General features: G+C 35.0%; 1 protein-coding gene across 1 annotated transcript in view; it reads right to left on the reverse strand.

Annotated features, from left to right (window-relative positions):
* The window catches only part of PPP1R9A (protein phosphatase 1 regulatory subunit 9A), a 266,168-nt gene that overhangs the window by 75,855 nt on the left and 168,762 nt on the right, over positions 1-21,551 (reverse strand). The window contains exons 5-6 of the mRNA XM_090287220.1: positions 21,023-21,127; positions 7,714-7,849 (exon numbers count right to left, since the gene is read on the reverse strand). Of these exons, the coding sequence (XP_090143346.1) occupies positions 7,714-7,849; positions 21,023-21,127 (241 nt within the window). The remainder of the gene's footprint in view (positions 1-7,713; positions 7,850-21,022; positions 21,128-21,551) is intronic.

The raw sequence follows: 21,551 nt of genomic DNA on the forward strand, positions 1-21,551 counted from the left end.
TGAGTGCCTGAGAGGTTTACTGAAATCCTCCATGATTACCTTTCAGATTGTTGGAGGGAAGGAAGGAAGGAAGGAAGGAAAGAAGGAAGGAAGAAAGGAAGGAAGAAGAGAGGGAGGAAGGAAGAAGGGAGGGAGGGAGAGAGGGAATGAAGAATGAAGGAAGAAAGGGAGGGATGGAGGAAGGGAGGGAGAAAGAGAGAAAGAAAAAGAAATGAACAATAATTCTATTAAATTCAGAAATGCAGTCACTAATCACAGATCCATATTTAATATTTTTCAATTTTTCAGATTTATATATCCCTCTTCTTTGTAGGATCCCCTTTATCCTTCAGCCTTTAGGTAGAGCCATTTTAACTTTGCTTTTTAAAAATAAGAATGGTTAACATTGAGCGTAAAAAGATACAGGTATGAAAATTAAAATTAAATTGACTCTTTGCTTATTATAAACTCTTCTAGTTTAACTACTTGGAGGAAAAAGAAAAGCCCAGAAAAATGCAGATATTTAAGTAGAGTTTGGATGTTATCTATATATTTTAAATTATTTTGGAGTATAATTTATACTTTCCTAAAGCATTAAAACAGATATATCGAAGCACACACTATACAAGATAAAGTATTCTTAATCTTAAATATGGTTCATGGAAGATCACTGTACCTTTAGTTTCTGGATATATTTCTCACATTGCAATGTTTTCCCTGTAGGCAATTCAAGCGAGCAACTCCCCTTTGTCAATGTGACAAGTTCCAAGTTAGAATCAACTTTGGATGATTTGACCAAAGCCAGAAGCTATCTATCTTTCAGGAGACAATGCTGATCTAAGTGCTGGCTCTGGAAATTACTTGGATGAACGTGGTTGTTCTGCATTTAATTAGAGGTTTTCCTGGCTGGCTCATGGAATGTCACAGGGGATACATTGAAATAAAAATGATCCTATCTTTGAAATCATAAAATTATTCTATAAATAAGAAGAATGAGAAATCAAGTGATTACATAATCCAGGATTAACCAAGATATGTAAATCAATAAATTGCTCAATTACATATAAAATTAACTAAATTATGCAAGGACCATTTACCCATTGGATAGATAACCAGTATTGGCTCATCTCATTTCCATTATGTTTCTTGGACATTTTACTTTTTATTAACAGAGAAAGAGAGTAAATAAGAAATAGAGACATAACATTCAAATCAATTTAAGAATAGTAGGTAGCATTAGTAAAATGAATTTAAGTCATATAGATAAGTTAAAGTGTTTACACGGTGAGTTTTCATCCTTTGTACAGCCTTCATCTCTCTGATGCACAGAAAATTAACAGCTGATTGTAGCTGGGCGTGTGTTGGTGAGGTTGTGGGCAGCAGCAGGGAAGGGAGAAACACAAGTCAGACAGGAGCATGAGGAAGAGAGACCAAGGAAAGGCTTCTCAACCGTTTCAATAAAGTGAAGGTTACTTTGAATGTCATAGTGGCAAGCACCTGATTTCTATTTCTACAACTTGAAGACAGAAGAAAAAGTTTAACCTAATGCTAAATTCTATTTTTTGTAAAATACTTGAACACTCGATTATTATTCCCTTAAAGTATCCTATCTTCATAGGATACTTATGGATTAAGTATTCACCTTGAGTAAACTACCCTCCAAGAATTCGATTCCCTTATTATTAGAAAAACAAAACAGAGTCACAGAACCAAAGTATGACAAAATATTCCATCACCTTAAACAAGAATCCTCTTAGTGACATTTCTGGTTACCCAGTTATTGTGTGTGTGCCTGAACACAGACAGACACATCAGTTCAGTCCACTCCACTAAAAAAATGAAGTGGGTTGTAGAGTCCAGGCTTTGGAGCCAGGAACACCCTCTCTCCATCCTAAATTGCCAACTGTGAGCCGTACCACTAGGAAAAGCTTCCATTGCTGCATTCCTAAAGAGGAAAAAAAAGAATCTCTCTTTTCCTGCAAGGCTACATGAAATTATGTGGGAAAGGGGACTTGCAAAGTGCCTGGCACTGAATATTTACCCCCGTTCCCCCGGAGAATACCTGCTTAAAGTGACAATCAACACTGCTTCCCTTATAAAAATAGGCAAAAAAAAAAAAAAAAAAAATCCATATGATGTTTTCCTCAATATAAATGTTGAGTTAACAAGTATTCCTTTAGCATTTACTCATATTATTACAGTAGAGAAAATTGTGTGTATATATGAGGGGGGAGTGAAAATGAAACTGGAACTATTACATCTCTCGGAGGGTGGGCCCCTAGTAGTACAGGCCTCCCCTGCTAGGTGAGTCTTTTAGAAACCCACCTGTATCAGTGGACCAGCTGATGATGTGAGAAGCTGCATTCGGCTTGAGTGAATTTTTTTCAAGACTCTTTCAACGTGTTTGGCCATTTCACAATGGGTGATTTAGGGGTGCACCTGCCCCATACCACACTGAGTGTTCAGCCCTTTTTGACCAAAAATGGCATGACCCCTGTGCTACACCCCTCTCTATTCACCTGATCTCGCCCCAAATGACTTTTTTTGTTTCCCTGGATGAAAAAAAAGTACTCAAAAGGAAATTTGTGCTGATGTGGAAGAGGGGAAACAAAAAACTGCAGAAGCACTAAAAGGCGTCAAAATGGACAAGTCCAAGAACTGTTTTTGGGCAGTAGAAAAACTCTCGATAGGTGTATTGTATCAAATGGAGAGTACTCTAAAGGTCACTGATATTTAAACATGTAAAAATACACCATTTTTTATAAATAAATACCATTTCTGGGCACCCCTTGTATATATATTTATATAAAAAGCTTTAGCTGCTTAAATCAAAAAACTTTTAGGGGTGAATGTGATAAGTTCTTCAAAATAACCTGAGAAGTATGTAGTAAGTGGCCTAAAATTTTCACTTGGAGAACCTTAAAAAACTATTTCGTTTTCCCTCTTTCTTCATTAGACCAGATGCTTTAAATTTGAGCTTCATGGAATATTAGAAGCTAGAAAGAATTTAGAGATTTAGCGCAATCCCTGTGCTTTAAAACCAGAGACATGGAGGCCCACAGAGACTGTATGGTCTCCTCAGCTTCCAACACAGCCATAGTCAGCCTTACTCCCCTGGACGTCAGAGCCAAATTCTAACAGAGTGAGCAGGTAAAAACCAGACCTGCAGAGAATGATTCTATGGCCCTAAAGTAGACTTGTAGTCAAAGCAAATCAGTATCTCTGCTAAAACACAGAACACTAGCACAGAGAATGGAAAACTAGGTAAGAAGAAAGTTGAACTATCCGAGGAAATCACTCTTGCAACTTCTAAAACCAAGATAACATTTTCATATGTAATATCTCAGTATAATTAAAAAATACCACTTCAAATGAATTCTGCAAGTGGAAAAAACTAAATCAACTAAATAGAATTCTAAGAGACTAGTCACTCATGTGAGGACTTTCTAATGTGTACTCTGATCAAAAGTTAATTAATGCTTCAACAAATGGTGTTGGGAGAACTGGACAGGGACGTGCAAAAAAATGAAACTAGACCACCAACTTACACCATACACGAGAATAAACTCAAAATGGATCAAAGACTTAAATGTAAGCCGTGATACCATAAAAGTCCTAGAGGAAAACATAGGCAGGAAAATTTCAGATACCCCACGGAGCAACATTTTCACTGATATATCTCCTAAGGTGAGGGAAATAAAGGAAAGAATAAACAAATGGGACTACATCAAACTAAAAAGTTTCTGCTCAGCTAAAGAAAATATCAGCAAGATGAAAAGGAAACCAACCATATGGGAAAATATATTCGCCAATGACACCTCAGACAAGGGATTGATCTCCAAAATATATAAAGAACTCATATGACTCAACACCAAGAAGACAGACAACCCAATTAAAAAATGGGCAAAGGACCTGAACAAACACTTCTCCAAAGAAGACATACAGAAGGCCCATAGACATATGAAAGTATGCTAAACATCACTAGCCATCAGAGAGATGCAAATAAAAACCACAATGAGATACCACCTCACACCAGTCAGAATGGCCATCATCAACAAATCAACAAACAACTTGTGCTGGAGAGGATGCGGAGAAACGGGAACCCTGGTGCATTGCTGGTGGGAATGCAGACTGGTGCAGCCGCTATGGAAAACAGTTTGGAATTTCCTCAAAAAACTAAAAATGGAACTGCCTTTTGAACCAGCAATTCCATTGCTAGGATTATATCCGAAAAATCCTGAAACACCAATTCAAAAGAACCTATGCACTCCAATGTTCATAGCAGCACTATTCACAATAGCCAAGTGCTGGAAACAACCTAAATGCCCATCTGTAGATGAGTGGATCAAAAAACTGTGGTACATTTACACAATGGAGTTCTATGCAGCAGAAAGAAAGAAGGAACTTCTACCATTTGCAACAACATGGATGGAACTAGAGAGAATTATGCTTAGCGAAATAAGCCAGGCAACGAAAGAAAAATACCTTATGCTGTCACCTATTACAGGAAACTAATGAACAACACAAACAAATGAGCAAAATTGAACCAGAGATATGTAAACAAGAAGTAGACTAACAGTAACAAGGGGGGAGGTGGGAGGGAGAGAAGGGGGTAAGAAGGGGAAGGGTCAAGTCAAATAACATGTATAAATGACCCACGGAGATGGGCAACTGAGTGGGGACTGAATGTGGGGGAAGGGAGGGGCAGGGTGCAGGGAAGCAAGAGGGGGAAAAAAGTGAGACAACTGTAATGGAAAAACAAATAAAAAAATTTTTTTAGTGGGGGAAAAATGAAAATATGAAGAATGGAAATGCCAGTTCAGTGAATATTAGGACAAAGATTTTCCTTCACGTTGTATATTTTTCTCCCTATTTGATCCCTCCAGAGTTTGGCATTCTAAACAAGTAAGTAATGACATAAGTTTCTTTGCATAGAACTAATAAGACCAGTTGTTAATAGAGGTTCCTTTTTTTATTTTTTATTTTTTTTGACCAAGTCTTTGACTGGAATGTCAAGCCTAAAGGAGACATACTTGGGCTCAGGTTGTTACCAAAAAGCCCTGAGAAACTGGGAATGACTTTCAAGGTAATAAAAGCCCGTGAGATAAAAGGCCTGGTACCATGGTTGGTTGTGGGGTCCACAGCAATCTTTCCAGGGAAGGAATGAAGGTTGTTTTCCTGAAAGATGGCTAGAAGGGACCTTAAGGCACAATGGAAAACCAGAAAGACTTGGAAAGGACAGCTGTGTACAGGCAAGGATGAATGCCAGGTATGTGGCTCAGCTTCTGGGCCCTGAAGAGCAGACTGAGGGTCACCCTAAATGTTCCTTGCGTAAGTTCCAGCAAAGCAGAACTAAAGATCATAAGTGATCATTTGCTGCTCTTGTTATGTTTATGCAAATGAAAAGGATAAATTAAAAATGGACTTAATGTAGTCCCTTTAAAGACAAGGAGGGTAATCTTAGGGAGAAAAATCATTATTCAAGGAAAATCACAATGATCAGTAGTAGACTATAAAGCAGGGCAGCTAACCTCTTAAAAGTTTCTTTTCATTTAAAATATGGTTTCACTTGAAAATTAAACCATGTCTGTGATATCATCAAAGATATTCAAGTTGCAGGCAAGTAGAACGTCAAGTGCTTTGCAACTGGATGTCTTCCCAATAAGACAGTCTTACAGATTTAGAGACTTGTTTGTGGGTTATGTTACATAAATTAGCATGTGTTTTCTGTTTTCAAAGGGCATAAGCCTATGACCGCATTACCTGAGTGATTGTCTGTACGCATAAGCCTCACTTAATCCTCTCTGCAGCGCTGCCTCCTGAGACTCAACGGTTTGGCTGAACTAAATGGCTGAGTTGGTGAAGAATGGGGTGGTCTGTGGGCTTTCCTTTAAAACTGGTTTCTCTTTTCTATCCTAATGGCTTGGACAGAAAGGGCCCAGAGGTCTGAGATGGGGGAAACCTAAACTATTTCCCTCAGCCAAAACTAAGTATAATGGGCAAAGGGTTTTGGACAGGTGAGATGTGCCTAGCACACCTTCCTCCAAAGAAGCCCTTTATTTCTCCTAATGTGGAACATTGAAAAATTAATCCCTGCCTTTTGTCATCTAGTAGTTATGGATTGAATGATGTCTTTTAACCCTTTTTGCCAAATCTGTTGCCCCCAGAACACAACAAGGATGCCAGCCTGTTAAACCAAGCATGCTGTTGTCCAGAGACAGCCAACTGACCTGGAGTCTGCACGATCCTTCCCCATGTGGGAAGGCCACCCTCCCCTCTACACCCCCACTATTATTAAGGATTTCTGGACCCAAGGGTAGGTAGGACGACGACCATGTCCAGCTTGAAGCAGCTAGAGGAGCTTGAGACCTTTGCCCATTGTCCTTTACAAGATTACAAAGGGTCTTAATATCTGAAAGAGAGGGATAGTTATTTTTTATGAACCATGGGTATGGACTTGGGGGGGATTGCTGGGGGAGGGAGATACTGGGTGGAGAGGAGTAAGGGGAGAAAATTGGAACTATTGTAACAATATAATCAATAAAATGCATTAAAAAATAAAAATAAAAAAAATAAAAATTAAGAATAAAACTAAAAAAAAAAGTTAATGTGCTGTTTTAAATTTCCTACTATAATAAATAAAGATTACATCCTCACTATACTATCAGCAAATGAAAAAACTAATATATATTTATGTTAAAACATTCCAAACTAAAGATACATGAAAAATATTTGAATGTCTGTTTATTCATCTTCACTACATCCTGGCTAAGAACCAAAAAAGTTCTGGAGAAAGAATAAATTCAGATGAGTAGAGGTTGAACATATTAAGTTGTACTGTGCTTACATGAGCTGGGATAAAGAATATTTATTTTACCTGAATATTTACTATGTTTATGGAGTATGAAATACTACAGCTAAATTGTTGATGGATCTTTTGACATGCCGATATGAAACACATGCATGTTTAAAACAAAGCATGTAGTCCCATTACATCAATGTATGTTTGGCATTTACATTAGAAATAGACCAGCATCTGTATTATATTACAACACACAAGGGTTCCGGACAGCCGTTTTCACTTGGGGGTTAGCTTCTATTCATTTACTTGATCTTCTACAGAGAACAGGATGCAAAATTATTCCAATATGTATCTACTCTATGGAATATGTGCTGGTGGAAAAGCTTTGTTCTGCATTATGTTAGCACAAATCATAGTGAGCAGATCCAAAGAACATACTCTTCCTGGAAAAAAAAAAAAACACTTAGATTTTTAGTACTTTCCTGTGTTTGTATGTATGTGCTTTTTAACACAAAATGTACACTGATTTTTTTTTTTTTTTTTTTTGAAGAGCATTATGTACTTGTAGCAAATCTGGTAAAAACTGATAAAACATAAAGCTGAGAAAGAAAATCACCTAATTCAAACAATAAAGATAGCTACTATTGACATTTTTTTGTTTTAACTCCTTTTTTGTTTCAATGAATTTCTTATAATGGAGTGCTCAAAGACGACTTCTTTGGTTCCCAAGTCTTCACACTGTAAACGGAACACCATTACTTGTGAATAACAAATGCAAGTAATATTTCTTTCTGGTGAGGCTGAACGTAGCCACATTCTCCTTGGGAAACGGCAATGAATCTGCCACATTGTTATAAAGCAAATAGAGTTTTACAAAGTAGGAAGCTAGTAAGGAGAAATGTAGGAAGAAGACTGTCGCATGGGTGACCTACCTCGTCATCGTCAGCATCGTACTGGGCGTAGTGCTGCTCCAGCAGTTCTCTCTGGCGCCGCTCTTGTTCCAGCGTCTGGCTTATCAGCTGGGCAACCTCACTCACTTGTCCTGGTTTTTCTCGCCCAATAACAAATCTGCAGGAAGGTTAAAGAAGACACATTTAGTTAGACTGTCTCCCAAAAAGGAGAGCTAAGAAAAGTAACCAACCATGACATCTCATCAGGGTTCAAGAAGCCTCAAAAAATAGTAATATCACCACTACATTTTAAACGGCAGGCCTGGGTGGCCGGAGAGGTTAGCTGAGTAATTTGAGTGATTTTTTTGGCAGCCCAAAGGAAAAGAGATAAATGATCATGAAAACATATTACCTTACAAGAAGATAAAACAAATGTATTTCATTCAACAGTACTGACACATTTTTGATGCTCTACATATGGAAGCAAACTCCTAATTCCCTGTACTACTGAACTTAAGATTTCTATAATAATGTCCTCTTTATAAAACAAAAACTGCTTCAAAACTTTTTGAGGTATAGCATACCTTAGGTGGGTAAATGTATAATAGAGAGAGGGGTATGAATTTTTTGCTAAGTTATTATAACTCTGCAAATAAGGAAAAAGGGGGGAAACAAATGGACTTTTTTTGGTTTGGGTTTTAAAACGAAAAACTATAAAATGAGGACAGGTGGTGAATTAATTAACTTCTAAAAAGCAATGAAAAAATGTCATTGGTTGAGGATACAATATTACAAATATTTTACTGGTGCCATTTTATATTCCTACTAGCAATGAATGAAAATTGAAGTTGCTTTACCTCCTCACTAACACTTAGTATTATCTTTTAAAATTTTAGCCATTCTACTGGGTATCTAATTGTATTTTATAATGGTTTTAATTTGTGATGCCCTGATGACTAACGATTTTAAGTGTCTTTTCATGCACTTTTTGACCATTCATATGTCTTTCTCAGTGAAATATCTTTTCAAATTTTTTTCCCATTTAAAAAAAATGGGTTGTCTGACTTTTTATTATTGAGTTGTAATGATTCTTTACATATTCTGGATATCTATTTACATATTCTTACCTATATATATTGCAGATACATACATACACACAGATACACAAACAAATGACATATGTGCATGTTCTTGTTTGATTTATTATATTCTGCCTATCTGTGGTTTACATCTCAATTTTTATACTGATCTTTTCTCTCTTTACACATAACAGAGTGGAGTTTAAGAGAGTATAACTTACATATTATAAAGATGACAAGAGATTTAAGGCAGCAATTAAGTGGCCAAGCTCACAGTAAATAAATTAGAATTCACATTCATTTAGGCCATAAATTCTTTAAACTTATTTGAGAATTACATTGTCAGTCTTTTAGTTTAACACTTTTCCCTAAGAATGGAAAGTTTATTTCCTCTGCAAGGCAAATGTTTAAAGTTAATCTAAATATAATTCAGGAAGAGAAAAACTTAAGATGTAGTCCATTTGCAAGATAGTTGAAACTGATTTTAATTGCTGATTTTAGAGATTAATGAAGGAATCTTAAGAAAGACCTTGTGAGAAATTTTTAACGCAGAAAATTTTTTTAAGTCTAAGTTATATAATAAGTTATGTAATTACATGATATAATAAATCAAAACTCCAATATGATGTGCAAGTTTCTTCCTATCTTTAAAACATGACCCCTAATTCTAAACCAGAATTATTTATAAATTCTAAAACTAAAGGGAACAAATGCATATAATAAAAGTTTCAGAATAAATAAGAATTGTTTCATATTGCATAAGAAACCAGCATTTTAAATCATGAAGGCATAGTTGCTCAAAATCACAGCTTGGCTTTCTTTATGAATTTACTCCTGCAATTTAACATTATTCACTATTTGCCCAATAATAGTTTGCAATTGAAATTACTTCACAATTTGATGGAACAGAAGTGATTTGTAATGGCATATAAAATAGACAATTCCTCTCTGGAAATATACTCACTTAAAAGTGTTGTTAATTTACACATCTCTTCATTTAAGCAGGTAATGTGAGTGGCTTTATAGCATCTAGCTCTACACATCTTTAAAGTCTTGTAATCCACTATAATTTATAGCACATATTTGCAGTATCAGAATTCACTGTGATGAGTATGGCCCAGAGGGAAAGCAGCCAGAAGTGCAACTAACTATTCTCTGTCTTTACTTTCCTCATTGAAAATTAGTAACTACTTCATGTGTCTAAAGAAGTGATAAAAGAATAAAATGTGGTATAAACATGAAAGGACTTTAAGGCACTATTATTTTTATAACAAAACTGATAAAAAGTCTCCCATTTGGAAGATGTATAACATTCAAATTACCTTTCTCTATGTTATTAAATGTTTGGTCTATTTTTAAGCAGTCTTTATAAATATGTCCTGTAACAGTATTTGTATAATCTAGCACATATAGAATTCAGTAGAGAATGTAAAATTAAAAGTAAGGTTATTATTTCAATTATAGATTCATATTCCTAGTATAAAGGGTCTGTAAAAGAAAAAAAATGGCTTTGATATAACTTAACAAATAAATATTATATAATCCATACAAAAAGCTTAACTAATTACCTGGCACCTAGAGAGTATTTAATAAATGTTTACTGTTGTTTTTATCTAGATAATGTATTAAAATATAAATAGGATTAAGTGTATTTAAATGTACTATCTGTACACACTGTCCCAATTACCTCTTATTTGAATCACACTAGTTTTGAAAGTAGACTGGATTTTTGTGAATCAACCACAGGAAAAAGATAAAATACTTGCACTAGTGTGCTCTGAATATGTTAATATCAGTCACCCTCAAAAGATAAAAGTATGGATTACATGATCACATTAAATTGAATTTTAAATATCATCAAAAATATAACAAAAGTCTGCAATAATCAGTCTCTCTAAATATGTGATACTTGTGCACGATTATGATATATATTTTAGACAGTATCTCCAACAGAAATGACACACGCAATAAAATCAGCCTGTTTCTAAACTTCAAGATCCTTTAAGAAAAATATACTTTTTCTTGTTACTTTCTTAAATTTTTTCTTTTCTTCCACTAGAAATTGTGTGGTCTCTTAATTTTTTTAGCTATAAAGAATGAGGAACAGGAGCCAAACTGTAATGGATATTTAAATTTAAAAATTAGGTATTTTCTAAGGTTATGTGTATATCATGGCAATACTAAGACCAAAATATACAACTAATGTTTATGTTTTTAGCATGGCTTGGTTCTAGTGTTTAAAACAATCATCTTCTTTCAATGTGAACTATTTCACTAAAAACTGTCCTCTCTTGCCCTCAGCTGAGAAACAATAGGCAGTCAGATAAATCAGTTTTTCTTTTCATTTATTATCAGAGCAAGCAATGCCCACACACTGTCCTTTGGAGTTTAGATGACAAGATTATATTGGATTCATCTGATTAGTTTATTGAATTCTCCAGTGAGCTCTCAAAAAATAAACAACTATAAACTATAAAGTTGCACTTAAAATTTGCTGAATTGAAGTCATAAAGATTCTACATGTTCTGTGTGAATGATGTGAGAGCTGATGTTGAAAAATCCTTTATAAGTGTTTTGTTTTACAGACAAAAGTTATTCTAATACAAGTGATACATTAGTGAAAATGGCATTTGATGTCACAATTTAAAAATTCTCAATGGGGAATTAAACTAACTTACAAAAGGAAAAGTTGTATCAGGATATAGTTATTAATTTTACATAATCAGTTCTTTCATTCACCTATTCTTTAAACAAATATTTATTGTATGTACATCAAAACCCTGAATGATGTACAGTATTCCCTCACTTATTGCGAGTATTACATTCTAGACACCCCCCCTGCCCACAATAGGTGAAAATCCACGAAATAGGAACCTTACATTTATTTTAGTATTTATATATATTTTAAGGCTTTATAAACCCTTCCCACACACTTAGAAACTGTTCCCAGTCCCTTATTAACCTTTCCCACTCCCTTATTAACCTTTTCCACACTTTTATAAACACTACTTATGTTCTTAAACATATTCTACACTCTTAAACCTACGTAACTTTAACAACATACGTATGTATACAGTACCGCAAAATCCCGCGATATAGGAAAAAAATCCACGATAAATAATTAAATATAATATTTTTAAAAATCCCGCAATACAGTGAGGCTGCGATAAGTGAACTGCGATATAGAGAAGGACTACTGTATCTTTAAAAACAAAAGAAAAATACCTGTACAAGACCTACTCTCATACTTCTCAGGACTTGAGCTTTGGATCACAAGGACATTGATACTTTTGAACTTTTTTTTTTAAGTGTTTCATTTTTCCTATATTTGATCACATTTTATGACCTAACTCTGAACTTGGTAGCTTTTTAAGTATTTCACTTAATTCTACTTAGCAAGTGCTGGTAAATGTACGTATTGATATATTTGGCACTTTCACTAAAATTTGCTGAAAAATGGTAAAATGGTGATTATGGAGGGCAGGGGTGGCTATAAGGGAACTAAATGTCAATGGAAAAAGTCATAAATAAATAAACAAATTTTGCTGCTAGTGTTTAGACATCAAAGTCCTAGACATCCAGGTTTTTGCTTCTTTCTTGTGCTTGCATACTCTTACATATTTTTCCTTCCTAGCTAGATATATGGTGTGCTATAACATATTACATATTTAACATTAAAAACATTTCATATCGCCCTGGCTGCTGTGGCTCAGTGGATAGAGCATCGGCCTGCGAACCAAGTGTCGCTGGTTTGATTCCCAGTCAGGGCACATGACTAGGTTGCACGTCAGGTCCCCAGTTGGGGCGCAAGTGAGAGGCAACCACACAGTGATGTTTCTCTCCCTTTCTTTCTCCTTTCCCCCCCTCTAAAAATAAACAAACAAATAAATAAATTATTTAAAAAAAAAACAAAAAAACCCACTTCATATCCATCTAGGAAAATGTTGCTTTTAAAAGCTAGACCTGTAACATCTAAACCTGAAATAGTTAAATTTAATTGTAAGCATTAGTTCTTTGAATTTTGTATTTAACCCAATACTGATCATCGGAACATTTTTCTATACTCTGTTTCAATGTAAACAAAAAGTACAGCCATGTGCTGCATAATAACATTTCAGTCAGTGGTGGACTGTGTGTTTATACAACAGTTGTCTCATAATTACAATGGAGCTGAGACCTTTCTATCACCTGGTGACATCAAAGCCACCATAATGTTGCAGCGCAGTGCATTACTTCCACGTTTTTGGCGATGCTGGTGTACAGCGTTTACGAAGTCTACAGCAGTGGGCCGTGATGTCCTGGGCCTTCACACTCACTCACTGATGCACCCAGGGCAACTTTCAGTCCTGCAGACTCCATTCATGGCAAGTGCGCTACACAGGTATGCCATTTTAATCTTTTATACCATATTTTTATTGTGCCTTGTCTATGTTTAGATACAGAAGTACCATTGTGTTATAACCACCTCCAGAATTCAGTACCGTAACATGCTCTACAGGCTTGTAACCTAGGAGCAATAGACCATAACATACAGCCTAGGTGTGTACCAGGTTATACCATCTAGGTTTGATAAGTGCACTCTGTGATGTTCACATGATGACAGAATCACTTAATAACACACTTCTCAGAATATATCCCCATCATTAAGGGATACTTGATTGTAGTTGAATGATTTTTTTTTAAATGTCTAACACATGCTACTTTAAGGACTATATACTATGTGATAGGTATAAACTTAAATGATATTTTCTAGAAATGCTACTTCCTCTCAAGACATGACATTTTTATATTTAAAAATTAATGTTGACGTCTCAAGTATGCATATAAACACAAAAGGAAATTTTTAAAAGGTTAGTCTGCATATAGTGACACCAGAGAATATCCCATTAAGCCAAAGTCTTTTTTAAAGTAGGTTTTTGAAGTTTTCACTCTTTTTAATCTTCTTTTTTACCATCAGTAACTGTTGACCATTCTCATATATGCAAGAAAAAAAGTTCACCCTGACCAGTGTGGGTCACTTGGTTGGGCATTGTTCACAAAGCAAAAGGTTGCCATTTGGATTCCTAGTCAGGGCATATGCTTTGATTGTGGGTTTGGTCCTGGGTCAGTTAGGTGTGTAGGAGAGGCAACCAATCAATGTTTCTCTCTCACATGTACATTTCGCTCTCTTTCTCCTTCCCTTCCCTTCACTCTAAAAATAAGTAAATAAAATCTTTAAAAAAAAGTTCTACTACCCATGGTCCGAAATTCACAGTGGCTGCTCCTCTTTGTCTGCAGCCTTAGGAGTAATGTAAACACAAAACCCACAAGGACTGATGATGTCCATGAGTGTGGCAACTCCTTCACTGCCCTCCACTAGATAGGGCATCCCATTATGCTCCACCCCAAAATCACTTTGGTAAAAAGTAGAAGTCTCAATTCCCCTTTGTGTGTAATGGCAACAAAATTCTTATTAAAATGACATAAATGAAGTGAAAAAATTTCAAAATTTAGTGCATTTCAAATGGAAATATCAGATATACCAATGATTTTAAGTAAAAATTTTTTTTAATTTCCATATTTAGAAATTACATGCCCAGGTATTAATCCTAAATAAACATCTTCATATCTATAAAAATTCACTAAATTCATTAAAATTTTCTTTTTAACATTATAGTGTCTTCCAAACAGGGCAGAGATATCTAAGACCCTCAGATTAATTTATTTTCTATTATGTGTAATTACAATTCCCATCAAATCCTGACCTCCAGCAGTGATGTACATACAGCCCAATGTCAAAAAAGCCATTAAATGAATACGCTGGGGATAGAAACATTATGAACACTTAATGATCGTAGCAGCAGGTACTTGCCAGAAAGCATGCCAAGTTAAATGTGCATGGTTTTAAAGAGCAAACATATGCTCTGATAGACTTTTCTCGTATTGAAGCCCCATCTCACTGCTGCATCACTTTCCATAACTGCCGCCCCTCAGTACGAGGACAGCTGCCTGGAGTTAAAAAGAAAACCTCATCCTTTTTCCACAGTTTGCTCTGTCAAATGCGTTACAATTGTCACCATGTCTTTTTTAAATTTTCTAAGTTTTTAGGCAAAAGTTTGTAGAATTTTTACTTTTCTACGTAGAAGGAAAAACGTTTTGACTTCTCTCCATCCTGGTAAGTCTTTCCTAAAAAGTTTCAAAATTTTCAGTGTTATTCTTAAGATAAGGTATGCAACAGTAAACAAATAAATTGTAGGGGTAGGCAAAAGCAGGTGTACAGTTGTGAGTACATGGAAGTTTATTATTGTATTATTTATTGTATTTATTATTATTAACTGACTCATTTTCACCCCTGTATATTGTGATATATACAAATTGTGTACGTCAATTTATCAGTTAAAGAACATCTAAACTCAATTTTTCCAGTTTTCAATTTTATGAACAAAGCCCCTATGAATATGCAAACATGAGTCTTTGGATCGATATATGTTTTTATTACAGCATTTCAGGTGCTTAACTGTATATCTTCCTCAGTGAAGTGTCGCTTTAATTGATTTGCACTTTTTTAATAGGGCTATATATCTTCTTAATGAACTATAAGAGTTTCTCATGTCTTCTAAATAATAGTCCTTTATCAGATAAATGTTTTTCAGAAATTCAGTCTTTAGCTTGCTTTTCTTATTTTCTTAAGAGTATTTTTCAAAACAAATGCTTAAAATTTTGATGCACATGACCATTTCTCAACTTTTTCTTTTTGTGTCTTAAAAGATCCTTTATTAACCCAGATTAACTGAGATTTTTGGCTTTTTCTAGAAATTTTATGGTTTCAGCTGTTGTACTTAAATCTATGATCAATCTTGCATTAATTTTTGTATAGACTGTGGAAGGAAGATCAAGTTTTGGGTTTTTAAAAAATGTAGTTATCCAATTGTTCTGGCACTGATTTTTGAAGTGAATATAATTTCTCCCATTGATTTCCTTAGTGCATTAGTCAAAAGTCAATTGTTTATTTCTGTGCAGTTCTATACGGGAACTCCCTATTCTGCTCCATTCATCTATATTTATATCCTTATGCCTAAATCAGATGGATGTAATTAGTGTAGCTTTCAGGCAATGAAAGTCCCCAACTTTGTTCTTTTCTAAAAAATGTTAATTTCTACAAAAAAAAAAAAACTTGGAGATTTTCATTGAGATTGTGTTTAATTTGTAGATTTGGGACAGGGGATTGAAATCTTAACAGTACTGAATATTCTGATCCATGAACATGGTCTATTTCTTCACTCACTTAAGTTGTCTATATTTTCCTCTCAGAAGAATTTTGCTGAAATATTCAATATATTGTCAGATTATCCTTAATATTCCATGTTTTTGATGCTATCATGAATACTATGAAATCTGAATATTCAGTTCTTTGTTGTTGCTAGTATGTAGAAATAGAATTGATTTTTATACATCAACCTATCTCCTGTAACCTTACTTAACTCAGTTATCAGTTCTAGTGGCAACTTCTGTAGATTCCTTAGAATTTTCTACATAGAGGACCATGTTGTCTGTGAATAAAGTTTTACTTCTTCCATTCCAATCTAAGTGTTTTCCATTTCTTGTTCTTGCTTCAGAACTAGCTATGATCTCGTACAATGCTGAACAGAGTGGTGAAAGTGATCATAGTTGCACTGTCCTTCCACTAAGGAGAAGTATTTGATCTTGCATCATTAAGTATCTTAGCTGTAGGTTTCACTTAGATGCTAATTATCACATTGAGGAAATTCCCTTATATTTTAAGTTTCCTGAGAGTTTTAAAACATTTCTTATTTATTTATTTTTTTGAGAGAAGGAAAGGGAAGGAGGAAGAGAGAGAGAGAGAAACATTGATGTAGAGAGAGAACATCGATCTGTCGCCTCTCATATGCACCCCAACCAGAGATTGAACCCACAACCCAGATATGAGCCCTGACTCGGTATCAAACTGGAAACCTTTTACTTTGCCTGAGAGGGGTTTTTTTGTTTGTTTGTTTGTTTGTTTGTTTGTTTGTTTTTTAATCTCATCTACTGAGATAAACATATGAGCATATGGTTTTTCTCCATTATTCTATTAGTATGGAAAATTCCATAGGTTGAATTTCAAACATGAAATCAACTGGGCCAGAGCTGTTCTAATTTTTTAACCATATTACATTTTGCAAATTACATTTTATCAACCACCAAAAAGATTATAGGTTTTTATATAACTGTTACAACATTTTCTTTTTAGGTTTCACCAGGTAACATTGAAATATATAATAAGGACATATTAAACAGTATGAATTTAAAGTCAAAAGCCAAAGGAGTCTAAAGTGAATGTGCTATGCAATATGTATGATGTAGCATAAATTAATCTAGAGCCATTCTGGACCAACAAAGTGCTTATTTACAGAGTTGCCTAAAGCATAGTGCTGACCCCTGGTCATAGCTATGAAATGTACTAACCAGGGATAAACAACGTTTTGAAAACATGAGTCCATGAGTTGTTTCAAGGCAAGGTATACCAGCCTATCCGAATTGCTTGGCAATAATAATTGGATTTATTACTTGTACCTGGTTTTGGTGGAGTCTGGGGGTTTTCAATGGTTGAGCTGCTATGTAGTATGAATGAACCTACATGACCAACTCACTATGACACACCCCTACCACACACAGACTTTGGGCTTCTTAGTACCAAGGTACTTCCTGAGCATGTCATGGTGGTTTAAAATCGGGAGATGAACACGTTCTGGGAGACCCAGTGGAAGGGTGATAATGAAGGCTACATCTGAGCCCTACGTGACCACCCCTTCAATCATTATCTTTCTCCCACTGTTGTTGTGTTGCCTCATTTCTAAGTGAATCCTCTCCCTAATCAATCACTTAAAGTAACTGACATGATATGAGCACAGTACTCATTGTCAGTACATAGTTCAAGTGATATCAGTAAAATAGATGAACTAATAATCATTTAACAATGCACTGAGCCAGGCTTGGGCTTTCCATACCTAGGAACCTAGAAGTGGTTTGAGCTGAACCCCTTCTTCAAGGTGGTCTAAATTCATATAAATGATGTAAGGTTGAAAAACATAAATACCCTTGGAAGTTATTATATTACAGTACTTGTATTATGATGTCCTTAGTGTGTTAAAAATTGCAATTAATGGTGTCTTCATTAGTACTATTAGTTCATAAATTCAGGTATAGCAATTCAAAGTTTAATAAAATAAAGCAGACTAAGAGGTCAAATAAAAATTATTCACTGTAAGTGTGGGTGAAGTCACACAATTTCATTGTGTGAATTTGATTCATATCCAATGCGGGCACCAATTTCATATACATTTTCAGTAAATAAATCAGTCTTGATCTCCAATACTTACAATCACTATCCAAATCTCAGTTTCAATTTTCTAATCACCACTAATTTATGTTTCCCTTTCGTGGCTCTTTAAAGCCATGAGTTCCAACAAATTCCTCCCAGATTTGTGCTCAGTAGTTAGAAAAATACAAACTAAATTTAGTAATTCTTAAATACTCTTAAAAAAAAAAAGTTTCGTAACCACTGAATGTGGTAGCTAAGGTACCAATAAATAAGAAATAAAGAACCATATATATTTTAAATCCTCATTTTAAACAGTTCATTAAAACAACAGGTTTGGCCTTTGAATCCTGTTTTTGCATTAATACCTTATGAAGGACTACAATATAAAATACATTCAGGGGATTCAAATATTATTTTTAGTAAGTTAAAATTGTGACTTTTTTCTTACATTCAATTAAGATCTTCATTTATATAATTTTAATCACTTTAAGACCCAGGGTTAAAGCAGGATAAGGTCCCATTTTGATATCAATATTTTTGCAAAGTGAATTGGAAAATAAGATGTATGACTTTAAAAGATGAAACTAGAATGTGCTGTAACTTCAAGGTCCAAGAACTGAAATGGTTAGTGTACTAGGAAGGAGAGGTGACTAGGAGACAGTAAAGTCAAGGAGTACTTTTTGGAGGGAAAAGAATTTGAATTATGTTCTTCAGGATAAGTAGATTCTAAACAGAGTATTTTTAATGGAAAATAAAAAAGTCAGAGAAAAGCACAAAATAATTCACAAATCTCATTTGAAGGATGGTAACTACACTAGCATGACTGCACCAGACCAGGACCATAGGAAGAGGTAAGTGATAAGACCCAGTGATGGAAGATTTTTAATACCAGGATAAAGAGCTTAGCTTCTACCTAGACTGGAAGGCCACTGAAGGTTTCTGAAGAGGAGCGGGACAAAACGGATGTGGAATCATTACTTCTATGACAGATCTTAGTTGTACTACTAGAGTTACACAGGAGTCAACTGCTTTCTCCAAGAGCCCTTCATATATCTGAATACTGCGCTCATGTTCCTCCATTAGAGGTGAGAATGAGGAGGACAGTTTCCAAAAGGGAGAGGCTGAAATCCTCCGGGAGACCAGTTGAGTAGCCTTGGGCAATTCATACAGGGCTTGAAATGATAACAGCACAAAATTATGAAGAGAGCCGCCCTGGCTAGTGTGACTCAGTGGATTGAGTGCCAGCCTGCAAACCTAAATGTTGCTGGTCTGGTTCCTGGTCAGGGCACGTGCCTGGGCTGCGGGCCAGGTCCACAGTTGGGGGCGCGTGAGAGGCAAGCAGTGAATGTTTCTCTTGCACATCAGTGCTTCTCTCCCTCTCTTCCTCCCTCCCTTTCCCTCTCTCTAAAAATAAATAAATAAATATTTTTAGAAGACTATAAAACATCATGAAGAGGAAGGAAGGAATGACTATGGTTTCATGTAACTACAAACATTTTTCCAACTGATAAATGTTTTTGTAAGTTGAATGAGTATCTTACCTCATTTTTAAATTCATAATAACATGTAATGCGCAGCTTCAAAACCAAGCTCTATACGGACACAGGAAAGTGCTGTCTCAGCTTCAGGCAGCACCTCAATCCGGAAGGGCAGTCACATTTACCGACAGGACAGCATGGCTGGTCCTGCACTCTTTCCAATTGCTTTCCCGCCTTCCTCAGGACTATAAGTATTCTTGAAGCATAAACATACCACCCACAAAAGTCATTGAGGATTCTACTTCTTAAACATTCTCCTCAGCATTAATGGGTGCTTTCCAATGGAAAAACCCTAAATTCTAGAACTTACATGCGTGTGCAACATAAAGCTTGCTGCAATGAAATAATAGTTTTACCCTTTTAGACCACTTACCTCATTAATATTTTCAGAATATTTGGCAATTTTATTTTGATGATAACACTAAGACATGTTCATAATGACACATACTAAACAATGTATTCCTTCATAGGATGTCTGGGGAAGTATAAGACACAAGCAACGCTTCATTAAAAAATAAGCCCCCTATGAGTAAGCAAAACAAATTTCAAATTTTGACCTTAGTTGGCTCATTTGTTTTCCAAGCTACAATTTTCAGAACCCCAGGATTGGATATAAATTTTAAGGTACAAAACAATATGCCTTCTGTTCTACTAAAGGTGGAAAAGTTATATTTTACCAAAGATAAGTCTTGCCTGCTTCTTTAAAGCAATAAAAGTATTTTCAAAAATACATTTATTAACCTCAAATCATTCAGCCAGCTTGTCTAAATAACACGTATTATTGTATATACACATAATCATTTCTATTTCAATTTGCTGTGTGGCTGGTTTTATTAAAAGGATTTGAAGCCTAAAGTGACATTTATTGAGGATATAACCAGACATTCTATCTTTCTAGCAATTCTTATGATATTAGCAATAAGGCACACTAACATAGCTCAATAATTAACCATATATTTTTTAATAATTTTATTTATTTATTTTTAGAGAGTGGGTAAGGGAGGGAGAAAGAAAGAAAGAGAATCATCAATGTGAGAAAGAAACATCAATTGATTGCCTCTCATACATGCCCCAGCCTGGAACCAAATCCACAACCGAGGCATATGCCCTGACTGGGAATCAAGCTGGCAACCAGTCGCTTTGCAGGACAACACCCAACCAACTGAGCTATACCAGTCAGGGCAATAATTAACCATATTGATTCACATGGTACACTCCATATCTTCTTGTTTTTCTAGAATACTATAATGTCTAGTTTTAAATTACATTCAAATGAACTAATTGCAATAAAAAAATTAAAAATTATGGACAAGTATTTTAACATTTAGATAAAATTCTCATTGTAATTACATATTTGTATTGGCATAATAGAAAACTTAAATTTAACAAAACATCAAGGAACCAAATTATACATATCTGAAGCACATGTTTACCTGACATTGCCCTTGGTGTTTCTGAGAACTGTTGCTGCAAAATTCTGTGTGACACCCACCAAGCTGATTCCATCCACTTCTACAATCTGGTCATTGACTTGTATTCTATGGGAAAAGAGAAAAATTACCCACAATTAATTTTTCTTATAATACATTACTATTTACAATATATGAATTGACAAAATACTTGAGTTTTAGGATACTCTTATTGATACAAAATTTGCCTTTTACCTATCAGATCCAGATCTTAATTAAACACTTAATGTTTTTAAAAGATTGTTTGGAAGAAGAGAAATAAGTAATACCAAATGAAGAGATTCAGTTTACACAACATCCATATTACTGTCATAAAGAACTGCTGTTAACGTGTGACAGATTTGCATTTTTTTGTCCTTAAAAACTATTTAAAACATTACAGATACAGCTGAAACACCCTTTGGGCTCCATACCTATTCCAACCTCTCCTTGCCAAGGAAAAACAACAACAAGAATTGCAGGGAATCCTTCACATACATAAATTTCATATATA

Source organism: Furipterus horrens, unplaced genomic scaffold (genome assembly GCF_987537825.1).
Source record: "Furipterus horrens unplaced genomic scaffold, mFurHor1.1.pri manual_scaffold_9, whole genome shotgun sequence".
Classification (NCBI taxonomy): Eukaryota; Metazoa; Chordata; class Mammalia; order Chiroptera; family Furipteridae; genus Furipterus; species Furipterus horrens.